Below are 25,587 nucleotides of genomic sequence, written 5' to 3' on the forward strand. Positions count from 1 at the left end.
ATTCACACTCAAGTTTTCCCCTTAAAACTGCCACAAACCGTCTTTTTAGTTGTATAAAGTACATACATGTGACATTCAAAACCCTAAATAATAACAAATAGTGACATGGAAGTTAAAAACCAGCGCCAGTATAACAGCTAGTAACCATGAAAAACACAGTAGGATCGTGTTAAAGGCTAAAAGGGTTTTTCCTGTAAGGTTAACACAGTATTATTATGGGAGATATTTAGTAGGGATGCAATAATACCCATACTGATATCGGGCCGATACTGACTCAAATAGCTGGTTCAGGTATCGTTGACAATGGGGCCGATCTCTTCAATTCTACGTTAACATTATTGAATACTGTAGTTTTAACTCCTGTTAAATTTGTTGCCGCATTTAAACCATTTACAGATTTTCTTTTTTACCAAGCTGCTGGTGCGCAATTCATTTTTTTTTTTTTTTACAAAGTTGCAATGTTTAAGATGGAACCTGCACATAAAACAATAAAACAATAACATAAGGTTTTAATAAATAACAATAAAAAGGACTAAAAAAAACCAGTTAGTGATATTTTGACCCAAAGCAGCAGGTAATTATTATTAAGCCAGTGTTTTTTTTTTGGTTTGCACAAACATTCATCAGTGTGATCAGAGTGATGTGTAGGAAGTAACGTTTACCATTCAAGTTCCCGAAGTCTGTGCGGATGGCGCTTTTAGCTTTTTTAGCTTCCTTTGTTTTCGTCTTTCGCCCTCCCTCACTCTCCTCACCCTCCTCGTCTTTCATCGCAGCCCTCCATCGCTTGCTGGCACCACGTAGCTTTTTGAAAACTTTATTACCGTAACTTCAGTCAAGGAAGTCCGAAAAGGAAGAGGGGAAAGGGATGTGTGTGTGTGTGTGTGTGTGTGTGTGTGAGAGAGAGAGAGAGAGAGAGAGAGAGAGAGAGGCTGTTAAAGTCTTAACCAACCTGTTTGTTTTGTTTATTTGTCTAGAAGATTAGAACGGCCATTGTGTGCAGGCTTGGGAAGTAAAGCTGCTAGTTTAGATTTGGAGATTGTTGCAGCGCGGCCTCGTCCGTCTAGACTCTTACGCTTTCCACCTCTTTGTTTGTTTATCTGGACAAAAGAGAAAATTCCATTTGTTGCCACCGAGATCACGACGTCCCGAGCGACGGAGACCTTTTCTGCACGGCGTGACGTCCATTTACATTTCCCACGTGACGTTTCAAACGGTTAGATTGGCCCTTTTTGCCCAGTCTGGTTCCACACTTGGAAGAATGACAAACCACATGTCCGACTCGGGCATATAAGGAGAGGAGACGCTGTGTGTGTGTGTGAGTGTGAGTGTGTGTGTGTGTGTGTGTGTGAGTGTGTGTGTCTGGTCTACAGTGTTTGTCTTCGGCCCAGCTCCTTTCCTGTGGGCTTGACGTGTCCAGCTTGTGTGCACCCTGCGCCCTGTCGTGCCCCGCGGCGTGGAGCGGAAGCTGCGCTTTAACAGCATTAGCAGGGCCCTTCCTTCAGCCCGGGGGCCGCTTTGTTAACCCTATCACCGGGCTCCCGTTCAGCAGCCTCCATGTCTTCTGGTCCACACTGTATAGATCGAAGGTTTCGCAGGTTGAAGTTCGGTTTGTGTCGGGAAAGATGTCCTGTTTTCTTTTTGCTGCGAGGGAAAAAATCGCTCAAGCGACGCTTCTGTCAGTGGTTGCTCGCGGTGATATTTCATACAAATTTATCTTCCTTAAAAAGCGTCATGTCTTTGTCTCTGCACACATCATGACAGTTTGGATGACTGTTGGATTGCCTTCCTTAAATAAACAACCCAACGAAGCATCCGCACTTCATCGATGTTCCGACTGATAGCTGTAACCTCCTGTCTATCTTTTGTCGACTCTATTAGTCTTTCTCTATTTCCTGCTGATTTATTTAACCTCTCCTGTTTATTCAACCCCGCTGCTAACTGGTGAAACCCGCCTATCAGCGGCGGCCATGATTGTTGTCCTTCTTTCTCATTTGAGCTAGCGGTGACTTTATTAACCCCTCATTATCCACTGACCCTAAAGAGAATAGACGGTGTCCTTTTTTCCTGCACAAATCATCTCCGTCAACAAAAATGACATTTTACATGAGTACATTTGAACACATCATGGCGACTGTGTAATTGACCTTCCACCTTATACTCATTTTGACTGAACAGCATGAACGCCCCCCGGCTGCTAACAGCTAACGTTGACTAGCTTTCCTCCTTTTTACCATTATGCCATCGACTTGGTGCAGAAGTATCGATTCTCGTCACATTTTTGTTGCCTGTGACCCCGGAAGTTAAAGAGCTATTTATTTCACATTAAAATGTAAGTGCATAAAGCATTTCTTTTAGGAAATCCTCCCCTTATTCTTTTATTCTCCGTTCCTTTCCCCCTCTTCCTTGCCGCCTGCTCTTTGTCTTTATTCCCTCGGTTTTGCCGGAGATGCCGGTCTTTATCAGGACTCGTACAGACACATACAACCACACCTCTGTCAAACATTCGCCCCTGGTTACTGCGTTCTGTCCACGGAGGACACCCAACCAAAGTAAGGCCTTACGGCTGCACGCGGCGCCTCAGTTCAAGAGCCATACGGGCGGGCCCTCAGGTCACCGTGGCTTTAATTAATATCTTATGGCTACGGCTTAAGCTCTGTTACTTGGCTAATTTCAATGGTATGAAGATTTTAAAAAAGGATATATAGACAGAAGGGGGGGGGGGGGGCACAGACGTGGAGGGTGAGACAGTGGGGTTGTGAGTTAGGGATTGCGGCAATGCATTTGCATAAAGGGCAGGGCAGCATGCCCAATGGTGGAAAAAGGTTGGCATCACGCCTTCAGACTGGCAGAGAGGGAAGACTGGAGAGAGAGAGCGAGCGCACGAGCGGGGGGGGGGGGGGGGTAACGTCAATAGTGCATCCCTTGTTCAGAAAGAGGAGGTCCCTCGCTGTTGGCAGGAGAGCAGGCTAAATCTCTAGTTTGATTGTGTGCTAGATTGCCCCTTTATTTGTCTGATTGCAAAGCGTTCAACACTGCATTAGTAGTGGGCTTTACTTTGCTGGAGCCTTTATGCAGCTTTTTTTTTCATCCCCCCCCCCCCCCTTCCCCTCGATCTTGGCCTGGTTGTGTGCGACACATATGCTGCACGGAGTTGATATTGTGTGCAATCAGGCAGTTTTCTGACACTGTCTGTCCGTCTGCTTTCATCGAGTGTGCTGCGCTGGTTCCCACCCTTCATATCCGCGGGCGAACCAGCGCAGGTTAACGGCACTGTTGATTTAGCGTGATGATGTGTTGTCAGTGTTTTATAGTCCACACAGGGCCTGAAGGGACTGCAGAGTGGCAGCTAGTGGCTTTTCTTGTCCCCCCCCCCCCCCTCACCCCTCACGCCGGTTGTGGTTGTGGTGATGTCTTGGTCGTGGGGAATGAAAGGGGTGATTATTTAGTGTGCGTCTGTTACTTCTGGCCCCGGGTCCGTCAGCATTGTACATAGAGTGTTGGCGACATCGCCGGCCGGCCACCCGCGGTCAGATCGACCACGAAGAGGTTGGACGCATTGCGACCACGGACCTCGATAGCCTCTTTTCATGTAACTCTGTGGTGAAGTAGAAGCTGCTGCATATCTGAGCAGAGATATTAGCATGAGTGAAGGATTTTTTATTTCTCAAGTTATTTTGTTGGATGAATAATAATAAAGTCTAATGGAGATATATATATATATATAAAATAAATAACTGAATTTACATTCATGTTAATCATGCTCAAATGTTGCTCTAGTAACGAGTGCAACATTTTCAAAATGATGCACAAGAAGAATATTTCAACGTGCCTGTATTCAAAATCGTAATCAATTAAGATGAAGAGGATTTATCGGCAGACTTTGAAATACTCGTTCTGCATGAATGAAAAGCCCCCTGTGACCGATGTTATTAAGTTGTTTATACTGATGCTTCCACCAATCAGTCGTGGAAAGGGTCACCGGAAACATCTGTGAGGTCGAGGTAAGAAGATAAAAAAAAAAAAAATGTCTCTAATCATTGCCGTTTTGTGAAATATTGGATAATTGGGAGTCAAACAGCCTTTTAAATGAAAACATCTGAGAGTTTGGAGTGGAGATCTGTGTTTGGTGGAACTGCTAACAGCTCGTATACATCTGAAACTTGTCAAGGAGACCCAACTGCACACGAAAGCAATGTGTACTCTTTGACAATGTGTTGTGTTAAGATCTTATTGTGTGTTATTCATATCAATCAATTACCTGCAAACAACTACAGCAGTATGATGGATTTAGTCCAATAATTCCCTTTGAACTGGAAACATGTTGACGTATGAGGTAGAATAAAATAGAAGTGCTTCAAATTGTACTTAAAGAGCCTGTGTGTAAGTATTAGGATGTTATGATACCAGAAATGAGTAGTTGATACCAGTACCAGTGAAATTCCACTATTCTCGATATCCAACAGGTACCACCGGGAAACCTCTCGAATATCTATTTATATATATTATGTATATTTATGTTGTTTTGATATAATTTTCTTCAAACAGCTATTTATTCAATTTTCTTGCCAAAAACTACATTTTACAAGATTACATTTGGACATGTGCTAACGTAACGCCCTACACAATTTTTTCCCGAATAGAGCTCAAACGCATCATTAATGGAAGTCAAGGCAACCTTTTTTAATGTTAAGGGCCTGTGCTGCCAAACCGGCTGCTAACAGCTAACGTTAACGCTAACTTTCCTCTGGGTGATTTCGACACGGATTTGTTATTAAAAATGTAGCATTATCACAGTTTCATTTTGCCTTTAGGTTCTTTTCATGTTTAATCACCTTGAGTCATTTCTATCTATTTCTAGCATGTTTGCGTTTTTTTTCATGCTTGGTACACGGGAGAAGTTCAGTTGGTTGCAATCTGCAACCACACCGCTACATGCCCGTGAATCCTGCACTGGCCCTTTAAGTACAGCACTTATCTTCAGGAAATGCACAGTTTAGCTAATCAAATGAATGCAAACGATATTACAGCAGAGGTCAGCGAGTGCATCTCTTTGCTTGAAGGTAATACTGTTACGTATGATAATTACGCACACATAATCTGACATCGACTCGAGGCTTCAAGGAGTGTTAATAAAGTGTGAGCGTGTGCTCGCTTGTAAATCACCGTGAACTCCAGACGTCATGCACCTGGCGAGTGAAGGGTGGAGTTCTACTCATTAACCACACAAAGCCAAAACGCTGCAGCCGGCAGAATTGAGTATTTATGGCGGGTGTAGGTGTCAGACGATCAGGAGGCCGTTTCCAATCTCCTTTGGTGCAGCAGCCGCCGGTTTTACCTTCAAACGGGGCGGCGGCGTTCTGCCCGAGCGCGCTGGTTCGTCCCGGTTCGAAAACACAATCGTGTTGTTTCAGCTTTCTTCTCCCCGGCGTCGCGTGAAGGGCTGACTTTGGCATCGCACACTCATCCCTTTGAAAAGAGGAGTAAAGCCCTGCAGCTTTGCTAAGCGGCAAGTTAACACATGAACCTGGAGATCCTTTTCATTTCACGGCGTGTTGAAATTCTAATTCGATACGCAAAAGAAGGATCTTTTCACTAGAGGGGTTATGGTGTAACCCCCCCCCCCCGCTTTCAGCCTATTGATGAATCAACAACGTGCTTGTAATTCTCCGGGATGTGTGTCGACCACACCGTCCCGGTCAGAGGTAATGTGGCGGCGAGCGGTTCTCACCTCTCGTATGATGAAATGCTCCTGACGTGCTTCGGCTTCCGTCGATCCGAAATAGGAATGAAAGGATCAAAGAGAGTGAATTTGCTAAATGCATGTCTTTGTTGAAGGCCAGGCGCAACGTGTTTACCGATTACAAAGCCGTTTTTTTACCAGGGTAGAAAATGAACACCTGCCACCAGCCAAAACGCTGCTAAGAGCTGGCTGTGGTTGGTAACTTTCTCTCTCTCCTCCACAGACGCTTTGGCAGACTCAATGTTTGGATCTTTGTTTGTTCGTATTTTCTCCCCCCCCCCCCCTGTTATTTTACCTGATTGTTCTATTTAAAAGTCCAACATTGTAAAAAGTACGTTTTTCTTTTTTTGTCTTTCTAATGTTTTTATAAAAGCAGGTATCAATACAGGTATCAATACTGTGAAAGTATCAAAATGCTTAATCCTTGAAGAAACACCCGTCGCCCGTATTCAGACGCTCTGCCTTTAAACGAGCTGCCATTTGTGATGTCACAACTATACAATAGAGGCCGGTTGCAGCGCGTAGCTCTGTCCCAATTTGGCGGCCGAGGCTGCATTTGAATGCATCACAGCGGCTGCGACAAGGCCGTCCCATTTCAGATCCAACTTATCCCAACTTTCTTTGTGCGCCGGTGTTTTTTTAATCATCATGGCGCCTACGGTTGGTGGTGCCGGAGGTGAAGCATATATAATATGATTTCTGGCTCTATAACATTAGTTACCTCCTTTATGCTTTCTCTCACCGGTTTCTCATTTCAGAGACGGCTTTGTGGTCTTCAAAGGGCGTGGCCCACGTAGACCGCAAAGGGTCCTCCGCTGAATTGGCCAACAGCTTATGTGGATGACATCAGACAGGAAGTATACGGGAACCTGAGCTTTTGCCTAGCAACACAATTCAAATTATAAGTATTGAGCTTCGAAATGAGCATTATATGTCGACAGAAAGTACGCGGCCCCGTCAGCGGTATCACCAGTTCACTGGTGGCCTTGCGGCGGTGTGAGCATTGGCTGTCACGGTGAGAAAACATGCCGCCGCGGCTGCTGTGGCGCTGGGTTGGCTTGCCCGGGCACGGCCGGTCCACCACGTGCACACACGCGTTAGTGGCATGATGCATCCAGCTGCAGCATTCTTTCCAGACAGCGGCTTGGGGCGTTCATGTGTGCAGAGGGACAGGTGATGTGTTTCCTAGGCTATGCACGAGGGCGACATCGGTGGCTGGTATTGAACCCCCCCCCCCCCCAAAACCAGCACACTCATCAATACATCTGCATCCATGAAGATCTGCACGTCTCAACATGCGTCATGCCTCCTCAAGCAGGAACAGATATTGTTTTATTAACTCGAACACACAAAAACAAAACAAAATAGCCTGAAGAGATCCGCTTCCTCATTACTTTCGGATGTGTACCTTTTTTTCGGCGTATGGAACCCTCCCCTTCTCGTGTAAATTCATGTCTGCGCTGCATAGTTGGATCCGAAGTGTAAGACCCGTCTGTGTTGCAACGAACGCTCTAGAGCCAGAGGTCCGAAAGGGCCCAGTTGGGTTTTGCTGTGCAGCCAGGCAGCGTAGCCCCTTTGTGGGACTGGAATGTGCCGTGCGTGCCTCTTCCTCAGCTGGTCCAGTATACCCCCCCCAAACACACACACACACACACCATCCACGTCCCATGTTAGCACGCGGCCACCGCAAATTGCTTGCAGGCTTTTCACTCGTATTAACGTGTTGGTTTGTAAACTCGGAGAGGTGCGACCAACGTGGCTCTTGACTCATCACTTGACTCCTTTGGGGGGGGGGGGGGGCGGGGGGTCGGAGGGTTTTTCCCCCTGTGTGTCTTCATCTTTAACGACGAGCAGGAATGGATACAGTGTGGGATAACAACGGAGGGTCATGCAGCAGGCACCGTGGCTTGTTCTCGTTACAGTATGAAACATAGCAAGCCACAGCATCAGGAAACACTTTCTGTGTTTGTTGCAGAAAGCTGCCATCTTGGTGACATATGAGTCTCCTTTTATTTGAGATTCAAAATCATGAGACCACCTTTGAATCAAACCTGGATGAATCCAAATAAGGTTCCACTCCATTGCTATCCGTGGCTCCTAACCCCGTCTCCCTGCTCTGGCTCTCTGTCAGCGGTCCAAGCCGGGGTCAGAGGGCGCCGGCGTCAGGCTCGGTCCGGGGTCAGGGACACTCAGTCGGGCAGGAGAGGACAGAGCCGGGTCCCGCCAGCACAGAGCTGCGCTAATGAAGGGCCAGGCGGCTGGGAGGCCCTCGGGTCATGCAGACCATGGTTTAATTGGTCCAATGAGATGCAGCGTAGCCTCGGCGAGGTCGGGTACCACAGAGCCGAGCAGGACAAAAGCGCGGGCCTGCTGCTGGGCATTATGGGTCAGAACCAGGAAGAGGCTTTTATCGCTGTCTGAGTTTGTTTACATTTGATTTAGTTGGAGATAACAAGTGATGTTGAAGACTCATATTCTGGGCATTCAGGGGGGTTGAAATTATAGAGATGAAACATTTCAATTTGGTTGGAAAACAACATATTCAAGCCATTTATCATAACAAATAAAATAATGCATTTCAGGTTGCCAGAATTTGAGATATTTGGCTTTAGGATTTGGACAATTTTATCTCCACTGTTTTTTGGAAAGTCAGACGAATGGAGCTGTATATACCCTGGATAACAACTAAACAGATGCTTCTAAGTGCTGTGTAATTTAAATTGCATGCCTTTTATTTGCCTTCATGTGACATGCATTTATTTAATTTGTAAGCAGGCAGGGTGGCCTCCTGCTAACTGGTTTATTAAGTTCATATTTATTCAGCTCGTGCATTTTGTCGGGTTAGACCTGCACTAGTGGCCTAATTTATTAGTCCTTAATTAAATTATAATATTGTTTCTAGATCTATTTTGGATTATTTTTTACAAAATAAAAGCATAAAATATATATCAACAAGGAGCTAGATAATTAACATTGAAATAGAGAAATAAATAGGATCATTTTAATACTTTTCATGCAAAGTGTAAAACACACCATCAATAAGATATGAACCATTATAAACGATGGACCCGTCTGAATGCAGAGGTTTTCACAGGCGCACTAATGAATCAAACTCAGGTTTTTTTTCCACAGTAAAGAGGCTTTTCTCTCCTCACTGAAAGAGTTAATCTGAAGTTGGCAGCCAACTCCGCAGTCTCGGTCAGACGTGCGGAGAATTGGGAAGAAAAAAAAAAAGGACTTCAAAATCATGTCTTTTGTCTTGTCGTAGACTGTTTAAATTCGGCTCGAGTCTTTTGTGCACATTTGGAAAATTAAATACTTTGCGATGGAAGTTGGGGTTTTATATATCAATAACAAATCATCAGTAAAAGGCATAAAATCGCACATTCTAGAATGTACGTTTTTTTTTAAATAGTCACACGACGTGATTTTAAATAATGATAAATTAGAGAATAAGACAGAATATGCAGGCTTTAACATCCATATTCCCCTTGTCCTGCAGCCATCCGGGTCATTCAGGGCCTTATATGAAACCTCATTCATTCTAATGGACAGATACCATTTTAAATACATATTTCAATGTGGTATGTCTCCCCTCGCTGTATTAATTGACGTCGGGTTTTAATAACGGTGTAGCGCTGTTATGTCGCTCGCAGGGGTGCCAGCCCGTCTTTTCTTCCAGCTTTTTTTTTTTTTCAAATTTCTATATTCCTGGCAGACTCCATCGATGATGTCTTCACTCTTTTTTAAGTATCAATATTTCAAGTGCCCTATGAGAAGAGAGAGACAAGGAAGGAGGAGAGAGAAAAAAGTGATGGTGCATTTTTAATTGTTTTGGCTGAGTTTTTCCCGTCGTATTAATAATACGGAGTCTGGACGGTATTCGAGAAAATGAAGCAGAGAAATAATCCAGGGCCTTAATTTAGGGGAATAGTTGGACTTTATTAGAGAATCTCACGCAGGGATTGTTTATCTTTTTATCCATGTCTGAAATGTGACCCATAATGCATCACCTACTTTTTTTAAACGGGACTTTTAAGGTGAAGAGCTCACACGGCGGAAGCTCGCGCGCGCGGCTGATATTCGCGCCGCTGTCCAAATATCAGGAAGTAAAAACACCGACGGCTCTGACGCTACTAATTGATAATAAACCCGGATTAAAGCTAAAAGGCCAGGCGCGTTGGGGCCTTAATTTAATTTCCAGGTAAGGAGATTAACACAGACACCTTCCGTGATGGGTTCGCGTTGGCTACGTCACCTAAAACCAGCGCACACGCCTACGCAGCGACGTACACGGGCCATGGCGGAGCCCGGCGGGCTCAATCCGGGGCTTTCTCTCTCCACATGTTGCCAGTTTGAAGCAATCTGCATCACAGTTATTCCTGGATTTAGTCTTCTTTTTCTCTTTCTCAGGCAAATAGCATAGCTAAGGAAAATGACTTAAACCCCCTTGTAGTCAAATGCCAGTGACATTTCAATGCTGGGATATTTGCATTTTGGCAGGGTCACCCAGAAAGACTTAATTTTTTACTGAAAAGCAGACAGAAATCACATTCATGTGCCAGTTAAGATTTTTTCTGTACTGCAGGTGGTGATGGGAATGGAAATATATTTTTGCAGCCATGTTTCTCCCTCACACACGTATATACACCACAGTGAGATTTGTGAATTCACTTGGCTGCCTTTTGTTGTTTTATCTAACCAAGGCCAATGACACACACACAGCGAGGGGGGGGCATGTGTGGAGGTGTGCTGTTCTTCACTGTGTTAACAGCTGACGGGTGATGAGGCTGATGGGAGATGAAGCTTGCTGTTTGGAGAGGGAGCGGAGGCTGTGGTGTTTGTTAGTGAGAATGCTGCTGGTGTTGCGTTCGAGTGCCTCCACCTTTTCTGTTCATCATAATGCAATGCCTCGCTCATTATATAAAGATGTAACCTAAACAGATAAATCTGTACCTGTTTTATGCACATGGAGAGAAGTGCATGAATTGTAATATGTGCTCGGATATTAATTTAGAGATGCAGCAATCACTTTCATCCTGGGTTAATCTGTCGATCACGTCATCAATTTGTCTAGAAAACGCCAGACAGATGTGAGGGAAATAAAGGCCCATTATGGTTTTATGGAGCCCAAGGTGACATCACACAACCCCCCCCCCCCCCCCCCCCCCCCCCAGTCCTCATACTCATGTCATACATTGGCGAATGTAAAGCATCAAATCCTCACTGTGGCGAAGCTGGCGATTGGCCGATAATCCAGGGATGGAAAAACACTCTCAATTATGATCGTGGGATAGTCATAAATATTGGAAGAAAAAGTCACAAAAATACAAATATATTTATCGAACCTTTATTTATGCAGGGAGACCTTCTGATTATTATAATGTAAGATTATTTTATTATTTTTCACAAAAAAAGTGTTCACTTAAAAAAAAGATGCATCTTAAATGTGACGCAATAAAAAAAATAGTTCTTAAAAAATTAGAAAGTGATACCAGTCTGTTTTAGTGCCATTTTAAGCAAATTATGATGATAATATGGATCATATTGTGAATCGCAATTATTTCGACCAAAATAATCGTGACATGAAATTTTCATATCATCGGATGAAGACACCTGAAGAGATTTATTCATTTATTTATATTTATTAATATTTTAAATGTCAATGAATCTGGTCCGTGTTGCTGTGGACTCAGCTGGAGTGAGTCCGGGGTGATGTTGTTTGTTGTCTTGTATTCTAGCCTTGGCAGAGCACATGGACTGAGATTTTTTTTTCCGTCTACGGCAAATTTTAGTTGGGAGTCTCGAGCTCCCATCTCATGATTCAGCAGCACTTGTGCTCTCAGACTAGCTGTCTGCGTAGCAGGTGCAAACCCTGAATGACATGCTACCGCGATGAGGCAACATGGCAGCCGTCCCCGCAGCTTGCGGACCCAAACCAGAACCCTTGCGGGACTTCAGGAGGAAGGCGGCGGGCGAGCATTTGGGCTGGACTCCTGCTGATCATTTATCGGCTGCTCGCAGTGCTCCGTTCCCCCTGCCTCCGCCACCCTTCCCCTTGAAATCCCGTAACCATTTCGGTATTCTGCCCCTAAATCATCTCGTCATTGATTTGTTTGTGTGTAGCCGTCGGAGGAGTGTGGCTGCCCGGGTTTGTTTCTGCCTCTTTTGTTTGCTGTGGTAAACCCATGAGCAGCTGCCGGTGGTGGGGTCTGGAGGGATTCTGGAGCTGTGTGTCCTCTCTTTGCCATCCTCTGCCAAGGTGGCATTATGCAAGCAGAGACGGGTGGGGAGAGGCGGCGGAGCGCGGGGGAGGGGAGGGAGGGAGGGAGGCGATGGCGGCCATAGTAAAGATGGAGGCAGGCTGAGGGCTGCAGGGATTGGTGCGGGAGAAGGCTTGCTCCCTTGAACTTTGCCTCCGTGTCAGAGTGGAACTTGTCGATTTGGCAAATTGTGCAGCGTCGGACAAGGCTGCTCGCTCTCTCCACTCCCACCTGCTCTCTCTCTCTCCTGCGCGCTCTCCTCCTTACCACCGCTACACACCTCCCCCTCCCTCCCTCCCTCGCTCCCTCCCTCCCCACCCTCTCCTCTTTCTCTTTTCCCTCCCTTTTCAGCTCTTGAAGCTAACGCATTGGCTGGGCTACAGGCATCTTGTTGCCAAATAGGTGGGCCCTACTCGCGCTGGCAGAGGCTCAAGCAATGGTTGGGGAAAGAACGCGGAGAGGACGAGAGACGGCGAGCGAGAAACGGAAAGAGAAAGAGAGAGAGTTGGAGAGAAAAGGGGAAAAAAGAAGCAGCACTCGGCTTTGCCAGCGGTCGTATGCGCTCGTCCAACATTGATTCGGCTCTCTCTATTTTTTTTCCCCTATTCTGTGCTCTGCTCTCCCTGGCCCCCCCATCTGTGTGTGAGTGAGTGTGTGTGAGTGAGTGTGTGTGAGTGTGTGTGTGTGCGCGTGAGACTTGCGCCGGGCCCAGGGATCAGAACACACACCACCACTTACACTTTGCCAAGGATTTTTTTTTCTTCTTCAAGGTTCATTTAGAAAAAAAAAAAAAATTTTGGAAAGCACAAAGGACTGTTTTATTTTAAGTCCATCCATCGCTATTGTTTTTTTAGTTTTTCTAACAGTGCAATACTGTTAACATTTCTATTTTGAATCGACAATATTTGTTACTACAAGTTTTTTTTTTTTTTTTTTTTTTCTTGTGCTTTTGTGTAATGAGCTGCTGGCCGAGGTCCTACTGCAGTGAATTTTCTCCTTCCTAAAATCTTTTTTTTGTTTTGTTTGTTTTAAACTTTGGCCCACTGTTTTTAGTGAGCAGCATATTCTGCTAATTATTACATTTTTTTTACAACCACTCAAGTTTTTTTTTCATCTACTAATTCTCCACAGCCTGCCAAACCAGCGTTTGCTTTACATTGGGGAGCGCGGGAGGAAAGGAGGAAAAAAAAAAAAAAAAAAACTGGTGCAGGAGATTTTTTTTTTCACTTTAAACGCTGTGCCAAATTTATGATGAGAGTGCAAAATGGTAACTACCAGGCCGTCTGTCTTCCTCTAGCAGTGTGGTTTTCTGTGGTGATTTCTGTCTGCTTTCAGTTTGTTGTGGAAATGTGAGTCTGGTTGGAGCTCCCCTTGCATGGTAGCAGAGATAGGAAATGGTATGGCTGATCTTATAGCTGCACATTTCAACAGCGGTCTTGTGGCGGCAAAGCTTGGCGGTGGTGAGCGACCGGTGTGTGGCAACCCTGGCACAGGAACGCTGTGGAGAGATCTGGGCTTTGTTGCCCAGAGATATGTAGTGAAGGTATTACGGTGCAGCAGAATAACTTTTTTTCTTTTTTCTTTTTTTTCTTTCTTGTGCAGCAGAAAACTGGGAGCGCATCTTGGCTCAGCTTTTCAGTTGCTTTGGATTACAAATCATGTTTTACGTATTTGTTGTCTTGATTGTTTTGGTGTTTAGTTCTGAAAGACGAGGATTTGCATTGTATCTTTGCATTTGATAGCACATTTTCTTGTATTTATTTAGGTTTTAAATAATGGGTGATAATGATGAAATGTTTTAACATTTAAGAATATTTATGTGAATTGCTTTTTTGGAATTGACATATTTTAAATTAACATATTTTTTGCTAATAATATAAAGACTTTATTTTCATATATTTTACAACTTTTTCACTTTTACCCTATTGCCTTTTTTATTTAAAATGGTTTCAACTGTTTTACTTTTTAAAATGTGCATGCTCTCTTTCAAATTAAAAGCCCCTGTTTTCAGCCTCCCTAACAGCTCGTGTGTCTCTCTGTCATCAGGATGAATTTCATCCCTTCATTGAGGCCCTCCTCCCCCATGTCCGTGCCTTCTCCTACACCTGGTTCAACCTGCAGGCCCGTAAGCGCAAGTACTTCAAGAAGCACGAAAAGAGGATGACCAAGGACGAGGAGCGCGCGGTGAAGGACGAGCTGCTCGGGGAGAAGCCCGAGATCAAGCAGAAGTGGGCCTCGCGCCTGCTGGCCAAACTCCGCAAGGACATCCGGCCCGAGTTCCGCGAGGACTTTGTGCTCACCATCACGGGGAAGAAGCCCCCCTGCTGCGTGCTGTCCAACCCCGACCAGAAGGGCAAGATCCGCCGCATCGACTGCCTGCGCCAGGCCGACAAGGTGTGGCGACTGGACCTGGTGATGGTCATCCTGTTCAAGGGCAGCCCCCTGGAGAGCACGGACGGGGAGCGGCTGGTCAAGTCGCCCCAGTGCTCCAACCACGGCCTGTGTGTCCAGCCGCACCACATTGGAGTGGCGGTCAAGGAGCTGGACCTCTACCTGGCCTACTTCGTCCACTCACCAGGTATGTGCGTCTCGCTGTGCTAGTGAGCATTTTCTTCTTCATGTGTACACACACACACACACACACACACACACACACACACACACACACACACAGAGGCATGGCATGGGAGTCACAGATTAAACCCTGCCCTTCGCTAAGCACCACGCTGAGCCAGCGCCAGGCTTCGATAGACGCCGTCAGGTTCAGGATAAGTTGACGTCTGCACACGATCAAATTCCCTAAATGTAAATCATTAAAAAAAATAATAAATAAAACAAATCCACATTTTTTTGTCAGATACATGATTTCCTATCCTGTGAATACGGCAGTCGGGCTTTGTTTACCTCGAGACGTGTTTGCGCTGGTACATTTGTTCAAGTATTTGCGCGCAAATTAGTCTAAATCCAAATGTGCATGTTTTCTGGTGCCATCTGTAAACAAAAGCATCTGCAAACCTGTTTATCTGTGTGTGCATGCATGTGCATACGTGTGTGTGTGTGTGTGTGTCAGGCAGCTTGTCGTGTGTGTGTGTGTGTGTGTAATCCATATGTATGTTGTTGTGAGACTGGTGTGTGTCGGTAGCGGTGTGTACGTGCGTTTGTGCGGTGGTCTGGAGGGTTTAGTGACAGCTGGCCCGGTCCCAGGTAGTTTAGGAGGCAACGAGAGTCAGCCTGTCTGCAGGCTCAGCCACCTCGGCCTTGCACGCACACACACACACACACACACACACAGAAGCTCCCCCCGCACACGACTCACCCGAGCTGCCCCCGGCCGTTGTTCGAGTTGAGACTTTTTCTGTCTGCGGCAGCGCAGCTTTGTTTATGAGATGCTTTATTTTTCCATATTCGGCTCACGTGCTTCCTGCTGTGACCATAAAGTTAAAATAGAGGTGGTGAAAATATTTTCGTGTCAAGTGTATACAAACCTGCATGTATTCTCTGAGAGCAAATTGGCACCATGGAGCGTAATAGTGGGATTATTCCGATTGTGAGGGGAAATAATAGATGTAGATACTGAATTGAATTTTATACTTAATTTTTTTCTTACCTAATTGAATGCTAAAATGCTTAACTAATATAATTAGAATAAATGATCGCCTCAATTTTTTTATTCCTTTTGCAAAACACTTCTAACGTAAAACAAGAAGATTTAGTCATTTTAAATTCATATTCAGTAATTCCCCCACTTTTATAGCAGCAAATCTAAATCATTTAAAATATATATTTATTTGTCATTCTGTTTGAAAATGAAATAAAACATGGCTTTAAATCCAGCGACCCATCTGTTGCTCTGTGCATCGGTGATAATGCAACTTGTACTTTATCATATTAACAATGGATTCCCAGCTGCAGCAGGAGGAGGTGTTTGCAGGTAGAGTCTCCGTCCTCCGCCCGGCGCTGTCATCCTGGTATACATACAGTTACAGGACCTTAATTCTCCTCCTTGGCAGGGAGGCGCAGCGTTCCCCTGTGACAGAGTACCCCATACCAGGCGCCTTTCAGCCCAGTGTGTAACTCTGCTTGAGTTTGCCGGGCCTCCGTGAGCGCCTCTTCCTGTTCCACAATGCGCCGTGGCGAACCGTGGCTCAGATTAGCTCCCAGCTCGCAGCCTGATGCCCCTTGGAGTAAAGCCTCTCTCTTTTTTTTTTTTTTTTAACTCCGTGCCAGAATCCAGCAGCCGTCTCCCCCCCTCTATGAACACCGGCCTTCATCTGACTGATTCGTGTGCGTCACATTTGCATGTTTTTATTGTACATACATAAGCATTCTTAAATCGAATCTGTTCCAAAATGTTTTCCCGTCGACAGCACACCCTCCGTTGACTAAAAGCATACTCTTAAAATCGGAAAAATCTTGTGTTCCATCATAAATGCTGTTTTTATTTTTGCTTTCTAAAAGAAAATGTGCAAGTCCTCTTCTGTGGGAGGGAAAAGGTGTCGTATTCTGATGCTGCTCAGCTTTTCCACAACCACCTCACAGGCAGCACCTTGCACTCTGGGACTCGAAGGGAACGGAGACATTCGGGGAAAATACTCTAAAAACAAAAACATCCACTTGTGTAAGCTGGACGTGCCGTGTTTTCCAGGAGGCAGTCTGGGGTTAAGCAGAGTTTACAGAAGGACAGGGCAGACAGTAGCTCCATTCTAACCTTTGGGGTGGCAGCGGGACAGATTTATTCTTAGCTCCCTTTTCCAGGGTGTCTGTGTCTTGCGGAAGCTATCAGTTGCCAGGCCTGATGATTGGACCGCAGCCGTCTCACCCTGCCCGTCCCCACCGCCGCGTTTCACTCCTCTTGTCCCGCTGATGTCACTGTCGCCAGCTGCAAAGGGCTTGGCTGGCGGGGGGGGGGGGGGGGGGGGGCTCTGCTTTCAAGCGCTGTGATTGACAGAACAGGAGATACACCCCCTCCCTTCCCGTCCCTGCACTAACCCCCTCCTCTGTTTCTGCTTCCCTACAGTACAGTATGCGTCTCTGCTTTTGTCCAATTATAGACCTGGGCCCGTCCACTCGGGGACAGATCACAGCCGCTCCACTCTAATCTGTGCTTCTGCTCTGCAGCTGCAAAGAAGCACGAGCAAAATGGTCAAATACCTGGCTGGCTCACACACACACACACACACTAACACAGATCATGCTATAATCGTCGAGGGCCGATGAGTCGACCCCAGAAGTGGTTGATTTTCTTTGCTCTGATTCCGCTGCATCTGATGATGATAACAATAATGGTTCAGGGATGTGGAGGAAGCGAGAGGGGATCTGATCTCATCTTTGATCACGTCTGGCTCGCCGATCGCCCGCTGCGGGCCTTCTTCCACCTAGAGACCCCGGATGGGGTTGTGTTTTGCGAGCGTCGCGCTCCGAATTCGACGGCCGGAGCATTAGTCATGTCTTGGAGCCGGCGTCGCCTCCACACAGCTTTCATTACTCGCGCTGTTATGATAAAAAGATGTTTCCGAGAGCGCGGCGTCCGTATCTGCGTGGACCAGAGTGTGGAGCCCGGGCCGGTCCCGAAAGCCCGACCGTGTGTGTAATTTATGCCAGGCTGCGCCGTATCTCCACGCCGCCAAAACCTGTGATGTTCATTTGCCCATCAGGGCGCCTGCTCGCGGGCCCCGACGTTACCAGAATGTCTTTTTGAATAGAGGCCGAACAAAGGGAGGGAGCGGCGGGGAGACAGGCGGAGGGACTCGACGCCTTCACGTCACGCTAATCCGTCAAACACATCTTATCTCAGCTGCCCAATATCCTGAGCTTCAAAGGGAGGTAACGCTATCAGATGCAGTTACATAATGAAGAGGGTTTTGTTTGTCTCTTTAACACCCAGATATGAACGTATGTGCAGTCCGAGTAGATTATTCTGTTGTCCTGTCAGCGGTTGAGTGTTTGCAGAGGAGTAAAAGGAGGGAACCCTAAAGCTCAAAAAGGAGAAAGCAGAGCAGTGATTTCTGGACGGACAGCAGAATGGTGCTGGCACCGGTCCGTAACCGGGGCCGACGGAGAACTGGAGAACGTCGGCGCCGAGGGAGCCGCATTCATCTGGTGTGAGAAACACACACTTTTCTCAACAGGCGGGAAAAAAAACTTTCCTTCGCGCTTCTTGTTGTCGTGAAATAACGCACCCAATAAAGTTTGAGCTCCGGCGAGCTCCTCTCGTGACGGGACGCCGTCGGTGACGCCGCGGGGTTTTTACCATGTACCGGGACGTGAGGGCCTCCCAACAGCCCCGGCTTGGCCCCGTTCACAGAGTGTGTGTTTGAGAGGGAGGGAGACGAGGAGTGTAAGGATTTGCTGGTAAACAGATTATTCCAGAACGATCGGGCTTCTAAATGAATCGGTGAAAAGACGTGAGCCGTTACACTGACCCCCCCTCCGATCGGCTGACCTCCTCCTAACCGATCCCTCCCAACTTGTCACCCTATAGGTCAGACTGCTGAGCTGCTGTACGGCTTGGTAGCAGGCCAGCCTGCTCCATAGTCACTGTAATTATCCAGTTTAGTGAATAACACTGGAAAAGATACACAAAAGACTGAGTATATGATTGAATTAAGTCTAATTTGAAATACGGTCAGGTCTTAGCTTTGCAAATAGAAAAATGCCTTCTACCAGAAAGTGCCTACTGTGGCCGACATGGATTAGCTTTATTTCCTAATTTCACTGTACAGTGATTTTTAATCATTTGTGTAATTAAGGTTAATAAACAAATGTGATGGTGTCACTTTAGCAGCTCCGTTCACTCTATTTATTTATTTTTATATTTGCTTAGCAAATGGCAGCTGATATTTAACAAAGAGTAATGTGTTTATTTCTCAAGAAATTAAATGACTTAATTATATGCATTAAAATAAAATAAATGCAATTAAATAAATCAGCTTTTGATCTGTTGAGCAATTGCTGTATTTATTTAACTGTGGATGTGTTTTCTGTTTTTAAAAGAAAGAAAGAGAAAAAGAACGAACAACTGGACCATATTTTCCCTCCGGTTTATTCCAGTATTATTTTTGGTCCGTTTTCAGCGCGTGAATTTGCATGACCGGCCGGTCTCGTTCTCTGTGCAGGCGCCAGGCCTGAAATCTGTCTGTCCCCCTAAAAACATACGTATCCCCACACAGGAGGGCCGACTCGGCTCCTCAGCTGCCTGAGCCGAGGGGCAAAAGAGCGAGAGGAGAGGTGAGGAGCAGAAAGCCTTTTTTTCCCCGTTGTTTTCTGGGCCGGTTCCCAGCAGCCAGATTCTGATCAGTCCGCCTCGCGCCTCGTTCCCTCGGTCCAGTGGAGCAGAGCGGGGGAGACTGCCCTGTAATTGGGACGGCTCTTTCCATACGGAAAACGGGGCCCGAACGCTGAATGCAGATCCCTCCCCTCCGTCTCTCTGTGGCTATTATATTTAAAACCACATTTAATAAAAACAAAATCCTCTTACATGAAAAAGCAGTAATAATGAATAGATGACTGAATATCTCCCTTTTTTAAAAATTCTCCCTTCGTCTCTCATTTAATGGTAATAAACGTCAGTCAGTGCTGTTGGGATGATATTGAGCGCTGATATAAAGTAAAAAGAAAAGCGTAGAATAAAGATGATGCAAAATGCCATGCTGAAAACAAAGAGAGAGGGAGGGCACATATTCAGGCTAGTGGGGCTGGTTGGCAGCGTTTGGCACCCAAAGCTGCAGCTCTGTTTAGAAGGTGCCAGCTTTTCAAACCGACACAGTCTCTGCCAACTTCTCTCCTTCTGATCCCTTTTCTTTCTCTCTCATTTTAACACCCCCCCCCCCCCCCCCCCCTCCAAATATCCTCGTTTTTTCGCTTAACACTTCTTCCCCTCTGCGCGTCCTCTTCCGCCGCGACCATCGCTCCCGTGGATGCTTTTTATTTTCCTGCCGAGGAACATTTCAAATCTTATTTTATGGAAACAAATATAAAATGGCTATCGTGTTACCAGACGTGTGTTTCTTTTCTTTTTCCTTTCCCTTAAAATATTTTCCGCCGGCTTTTAGCAGAGTGAATATTGTTAGTCGGCGTGATGGTGCTGCTGTGGATTCAGGTCCAAAACAAAATGGAGGACAAAGCGCTGCTCCTCTCCAGTCAGAGGAGAGAATGATTCCACATGTGGGGACGAAAAAATTGCTGGCGAGTTAACGACTGAATGATTTCTCTTCTTTCTTTCTTTTTTAGCTTAATCTAATTTATGCCTTTTGGTATTTTTTTTTTACTTTTGCTAAATAACTTCAGGTGTCTTCATAGACGTCTTTTATAAGCAGTGCAGGAAAAGACGGTCCGGATTAACAACCGATGGGACGATATGAACATTTTATGTCACGATTATCCCCGCCAAAGTCATTGCGATAATCATCAAAATATGCTTTTAAAATGGTACTCAAAGAGAAACAAATATTCTTATTGCGTCACAGATGTTTTATTGTGAAAACCAAATCATCTTAAATCAGGTTTCCCTGCATAAGTAAAGGATACATAAATGCATTTTTGTATTTTTTTAAATCATTTATTTTCATTTCTCCACCATACAAGATGATTTTTACCATCATCCCAATGTGTGTTTATTTTTATCGTGATAAAATCCTATACCGTCCCATCCCTGCTGGATTGAGAGGAAATGGAGGACGGGGATCATACATCATTGCGGAGGCCCTCAGGAGACGAGAGCGAGGTGCCGTGAGTGATTGGAGAAAGCGGTAAACGCTGGGTGTGTGGGAGGATGGAATTACTCAATAATGATCAGAAAATTAGAGCCATTATTGAGGGAGAGTAAACAGGCCTCTCTAAGTGTGAAAGGCCTCTATTCAGGCAGAACCAGGAGCAGGACTCCTTTCTTCCTTTCACAGATCCACCCATGACCTCGAGAGCCCCGCTTTTGTCCCCTGAAATAACAGAGTGAATATATGGGGGTCGCCGGGGTGGGGGGTCTTGTTCCCAGTGTGGAATGAAGCGACTGACTGTAAGGTACACCACACGTCTGTCAATCCTTTTATCCCTGCGTTGTTTTTTTTACTTATTTAATGGCAAATTCTCACTCTTCCGTCTGATGCAGGAGCTCAGAAAGACTTCTAGTTCCGACAGCCGGCAGTCCGGGGACGGCGGGTGTAAATTAGGCGCTAAATGCGAATACCTCGTGTGTTTGTCAGTGTAAACGGGCTATTAATGAGGAAAGGGGAAATAAATGGATCAAGTCGTCGCATTCTTGGAGCAGCTGAAGTGAAAATGTGCCACTCAGACGGAGACAAAGAAAGGGAGAGGGATTTACACTTTGAGCAAGACGTCGTCGTATAAAGGAGACGGTGTTTCAGGTGGGGGGGGTTCTCACTCGGATTAGGAAGATTTGACGATAGTAATAACTGTAACACTCTTTTTATGTCGAATTCACCCATTTTTTCGCCTTTTTGTCTTTGTCTGTGCCCGTCTCTTCCACTTCTGAGCTCAGGTCTCCCCCTTCACATGTCTACACTCTCCAGGATGGGGCTTCTGTCCAGCAAAAACACAACAAATCAAACCAAACCCAAGAAACCCTCACCTGAAACAAACTACGTTTCTCAGTCTTTTATGCTTTTCATTTGGCCGGCCAGGTCCGTTCTCACATGCATAATTTTGGATGGTACCGCTCTCATTATACCCGTCAACTGTCAGCGCTCAACTCTCTCGTCTATAATTTCAGACTCATTTGAATTCTTATTGGCAGCTTCGATGCATAAATTTCATAAAATATAGAAAACAACCCAGTTCCCCCCCCGTCCGTCTCTCCCTGGTGAGCATAGAAATATGGAAGACATCATGAGGAAAGAAGTTTATAAAATAGTTTGTTTGGGATTTATTTGTCAGAATAACACACGTCCGATGGTTTTATACACATATATTTAAATCCTGGAGAAAAAAAGTTGAGGACAAAAACGGCCCGACTGTATCTGTGCATTGGAGCCAGATAAATAGGGTTGCCATGGCCGCAAGCTACTTTTTATTTTTTTGTTGCTCAGTGTACCTTTCCTGGGCGACATCCAAGGAGTGTCAGCGACTGGCCTGGTTGGCACGGAGACCGGCCCTGCAGCACTGGGCCGTTGCCGTGGCGCTCCGACCCTCTGTGTGGGCAACCAGAGCCCCGAGCTCTGCCAGAGGAATCCGCTCAGATCACTTCCACGCTATAGAGGGCATCCCCGATACCTATACGCCGCATTAACAATCACGGGTACCTGCTGTGTGCTAACCGTGCGTCAGGTTTTACAGTCGCAGCGCCAATTCACTTCCAAAGGCTTCATTCCTTTAAGGGAAAGAAGGATATTAGATTTTCTCTGCGTTATGCTATACTCTTTCTGGATATATAAAACACTTGTCGTTGGACGGCGACCAAGTGAGACATATGAAAATGTCCAATTGTAATTTTAGAGCTTAATGTTATTCGCACATTTTGTCAGGCTTAGTCCAATCCAGCGGGCTTACACATGAGTTTTATCCTCTAAGAAGCTCTAAGTAGCGTCTGAGATGGCAGCGCAGATAGAATTCATCATTTACAAAGCAGAGCAGCCGGTGATGGAAAACACAACGGCTCCGTACCCTCGATGTACTTCTACTGATGTGTGTATGGAAAAAAACAATATGTGGAAAAGTATTCAAACTGTAACCCTTTCATTAGCCACTTAGTCATTTGATGAAGGTGACAAAATACAGAAAGGCAAGAATATTAGGTAAAGAATATTTCATATTTTTAGCTATTTGGGCCATGCATGAAGAAATGTTTCTTCCTTTTATTTGGGGTCAGTTAAACTTCCTGTTAGACCTCGATATTATTGTAAGACGCCAATATCTGAAATCTAGGGGGGGGGGGTCCACAACTAAGACGTTGCATACTCAAATGTGATTGGTCAAGTCTTGCCTATAGTCGACTGATTGTCCAATTATTAAATTTTTTTCCTTTCTTTTAATCATAGCCAAAATAATCGTGATTCATGATTATTATTATTATTCCGATAATAATCAAAATATGCTAAAACTCACTTAAACATCCCAAAACCGAACATTAGTGTCACCCCCCCCCCCCCCCCATCACCTGATGCTGCTCCGCCACCTCCATCCACCTGTTTCCTTCCTCCTTGCGTTCTGATTGGTTCCCATGCGACTGTCTCGTTATCGTCCCTCCCCAATCCCCCTCACTGCGGTCTTAAAGGTACGCTATGGGGAGGGATGAGGTCAAAGCCGCGGCGCCAATATAAACTCCACATTCGCACCTTAATACGAGCGTTGCGTGGGAGCTGGCCGGCTGAATTGTTATCATTCAGAAACACAAGCCTGCATCCCGTCCCCTTTCATTTGGCAATCTGCTTCTCCTCGAAAGAGATAAGGCCTCCATCCCCGGTGGCTCTCTTTAAGTCCATAGGAGTGGAGCGTGTGAAGAGTGTTTTAGGTGTTTGTGTACATCCTCCCATGCTGCTCATGTGTGCCATAGAAGCAGGCTGAGCAACAACAAACGCTGTCTGCAGCCGAGCACATGAGTGTCCTCCCCGGACTCACCCGGCACCTGAACCCCCTTCACACCTGATGCCCGCGGGCCCCCGATGTACACATGAGGGGACGCGGCCGCGTTTGGAAGCACACGCGCCGATGTGACCCAGCTGTCCCGGCGGCCGGCGCGGGAGCTGGGATTAGACCTCGCAGAGTAGGTAGACCAGACCTCAACTGGGTCCCCCCCACTGGTCCTTGACTGGATGCAATCTGTTGACATTGTAGCAGAATCCTGCTCAGAAATCATCTGCCAATGATTTCAAATTGGGAAGTTGCTGAATCATAGGCCGCATGTCAACATCCTGGAGTTTTTGCAACCAGTGACCATATTTGGGCTGTGGAGGAGCGACGGGTGGATCTGATGAACTACCATGATAGAAAGCCTTGATAGACTTCCATGCAATCTTGCTTATTTTTTCAACCAGAGGAGAGGAGTCGCCCCCTGATGGCCAGCAGACAGAATGGAAGTTTAAGGCGCTTCAACGTTGGCTTCACTTTTCAGACCCGGAGGCTTTTTGCCGCCTGGTCTGAATATTAGGATCAGACTTATTAGTCTGCGTTCTCCCTCTCTGGTGTCTCTCGGCTGCAGCAATGGAGCTGATCTACTCCTTCACCCTTTCTGTGGTAACATCTGATTGGTGTATTATTGGGGACCACCCGGCTGCTGAGCCCTACTTGAGTTTCCATTCTTCTGCTGCTCAGCTTTAATGCCAGGCTCTCCTCCAGCAACCCAAACATACAGGGGAGCGCACACACACACACACACACACACACACACACACACACATAGAGAAATAAGGTAAAGATGAGGGGGAAAGCGAGGCCCAGTCCCTGGTAGGGTGTTCTGCTTCAGTGGAATGGTGATAGAGAAGGTAATCCGAGCCGCTGTGTTTATTTTAAGAGCTGATGATCTAGAGATGGCCATTAAAAGCAGAGGGCAAAGCATTTAAGAGCAGTAAATCTGAATGGAGGAGAGGAGTGGGTGTTGGTGGACGTGGAGGGAAGGAGGGAGGGTTCTTTCTGTCCCGCTCTCTCCCTTTTAGAGAAAAAAAAAAAGAAACATACTTGAGATGACAGTGAATTAGAGCAATCTGGCCTTCATTCTGCGGTTAGATTTTTATCTGCGGTTTTGGCCGTGAGAGCATCTCTGATCCCTGCTTTCCCCCCTTCTTTTATTGTTTTTGTTCTTTTCATCTGCGTTTACTTTCCCCTCTGGCCCGGCTGTAAAAAGGACCCTAACGAGATACCATTCACACCGAAAGGCATCAGGAAAGGTCCCATTATCCCCACCACCTCCATCCAGGGTGGTTTTCCTGCACCAGGTCCTAAACACACAGGCTAATGTGATTACTCCAAGGCCGAGGTTTCTGTTTTTGATACGTGCTTTGAATTTCTTTTTTACCCCGCTCCGACGGACTGAAAGAGTTTTGTCTTTGGGCGTGCATTCAAACTGCACAACCCTGGCAGCTACATAGGGAAGTCCTTATAGGAGGAGCCACGGTTATCCCGGTAAAATAAAGATGGCTTCCACACAGAGCTGCTTTTGCACAGCAAACTCTCATAAAATCATGTGTTCAATGCATACATACTTGAAATAAGTAATTGATAAATGGCTAGTAAAGGATGGTTAGCTAAATAATGGATAAATAGTAAAATGGGTGGCCATGGATAAAAAGGTTGGTTATCAGTAATTGATAGACGGTAAAGTTGGCTTAAAGTAATGGATGATAACAGTTGATGGTTGAAAATCTACACTGCCCTGCACCTTAACCTCCTCACCAGATATTTGCTGTAACCATCGATTGATTGAGGCCGTCTTTCTGTCCCCGTGGCGTTTTTCTCTTCGGGCTCAGCTTTTTTCCGCCGTGCTTTGCCGACGCCGCCGTCCCAGTGAAACACATTCGATACGTTACCCAAAACCCAACTGACAAAAAAAAAAAAAACCCTGCGGTTCCCCTCCCTCGACTCGCGCCCATCTCCTTTTCATTGGGCTTTTAGATGTGTGATGAAGTAATCCCGACATAT

General features: G+C 45.9%; 1 protein-coding gene across 18 annotated transcripts in view; it reads left to right on the forward strand.

Annotated features, from left to right (window-relative positions):
- Nucleotides 1-25,587, forward strand: part of nfixb (nuclear factor I/Xb) — a 144,498-nt gene that overhangs the window by 39,268 nt on the left and 79,643 nt on the right. For 16 of the 18 annotated variants that reach the window (XM_084037999.1, XM_084038004.1, XM_084038000.1 and 13 more), the window contains one exon: nucleotides 14,050-14,581. In XM_084037999.1, coding sequence (XP_083894125.1) covers nucleotides 14,050-14,581 — 532 coding nt within the window. Of the gene's footprint in view, nucleotides 1-13,361; nucleotides 13,547-14,049; nucleotides 14,582-25,587 lie in introns of those variants that run through there. The other 2 variants (XM_084038009.1, XM_084038013.1) reach the window with 2 other exon arrangements.

This window comes from Eutrigla gurnardus, assembly GCF_963514095.1.
Source record: "Eutrigla gurnardus genome assembly, chromosome: 20".
NCBI lineage: Eukaryota > Metazoa > Chordata > Actinopteri > Perciformes > Triglidae > Eutrigla > Eutrigla gurnardus.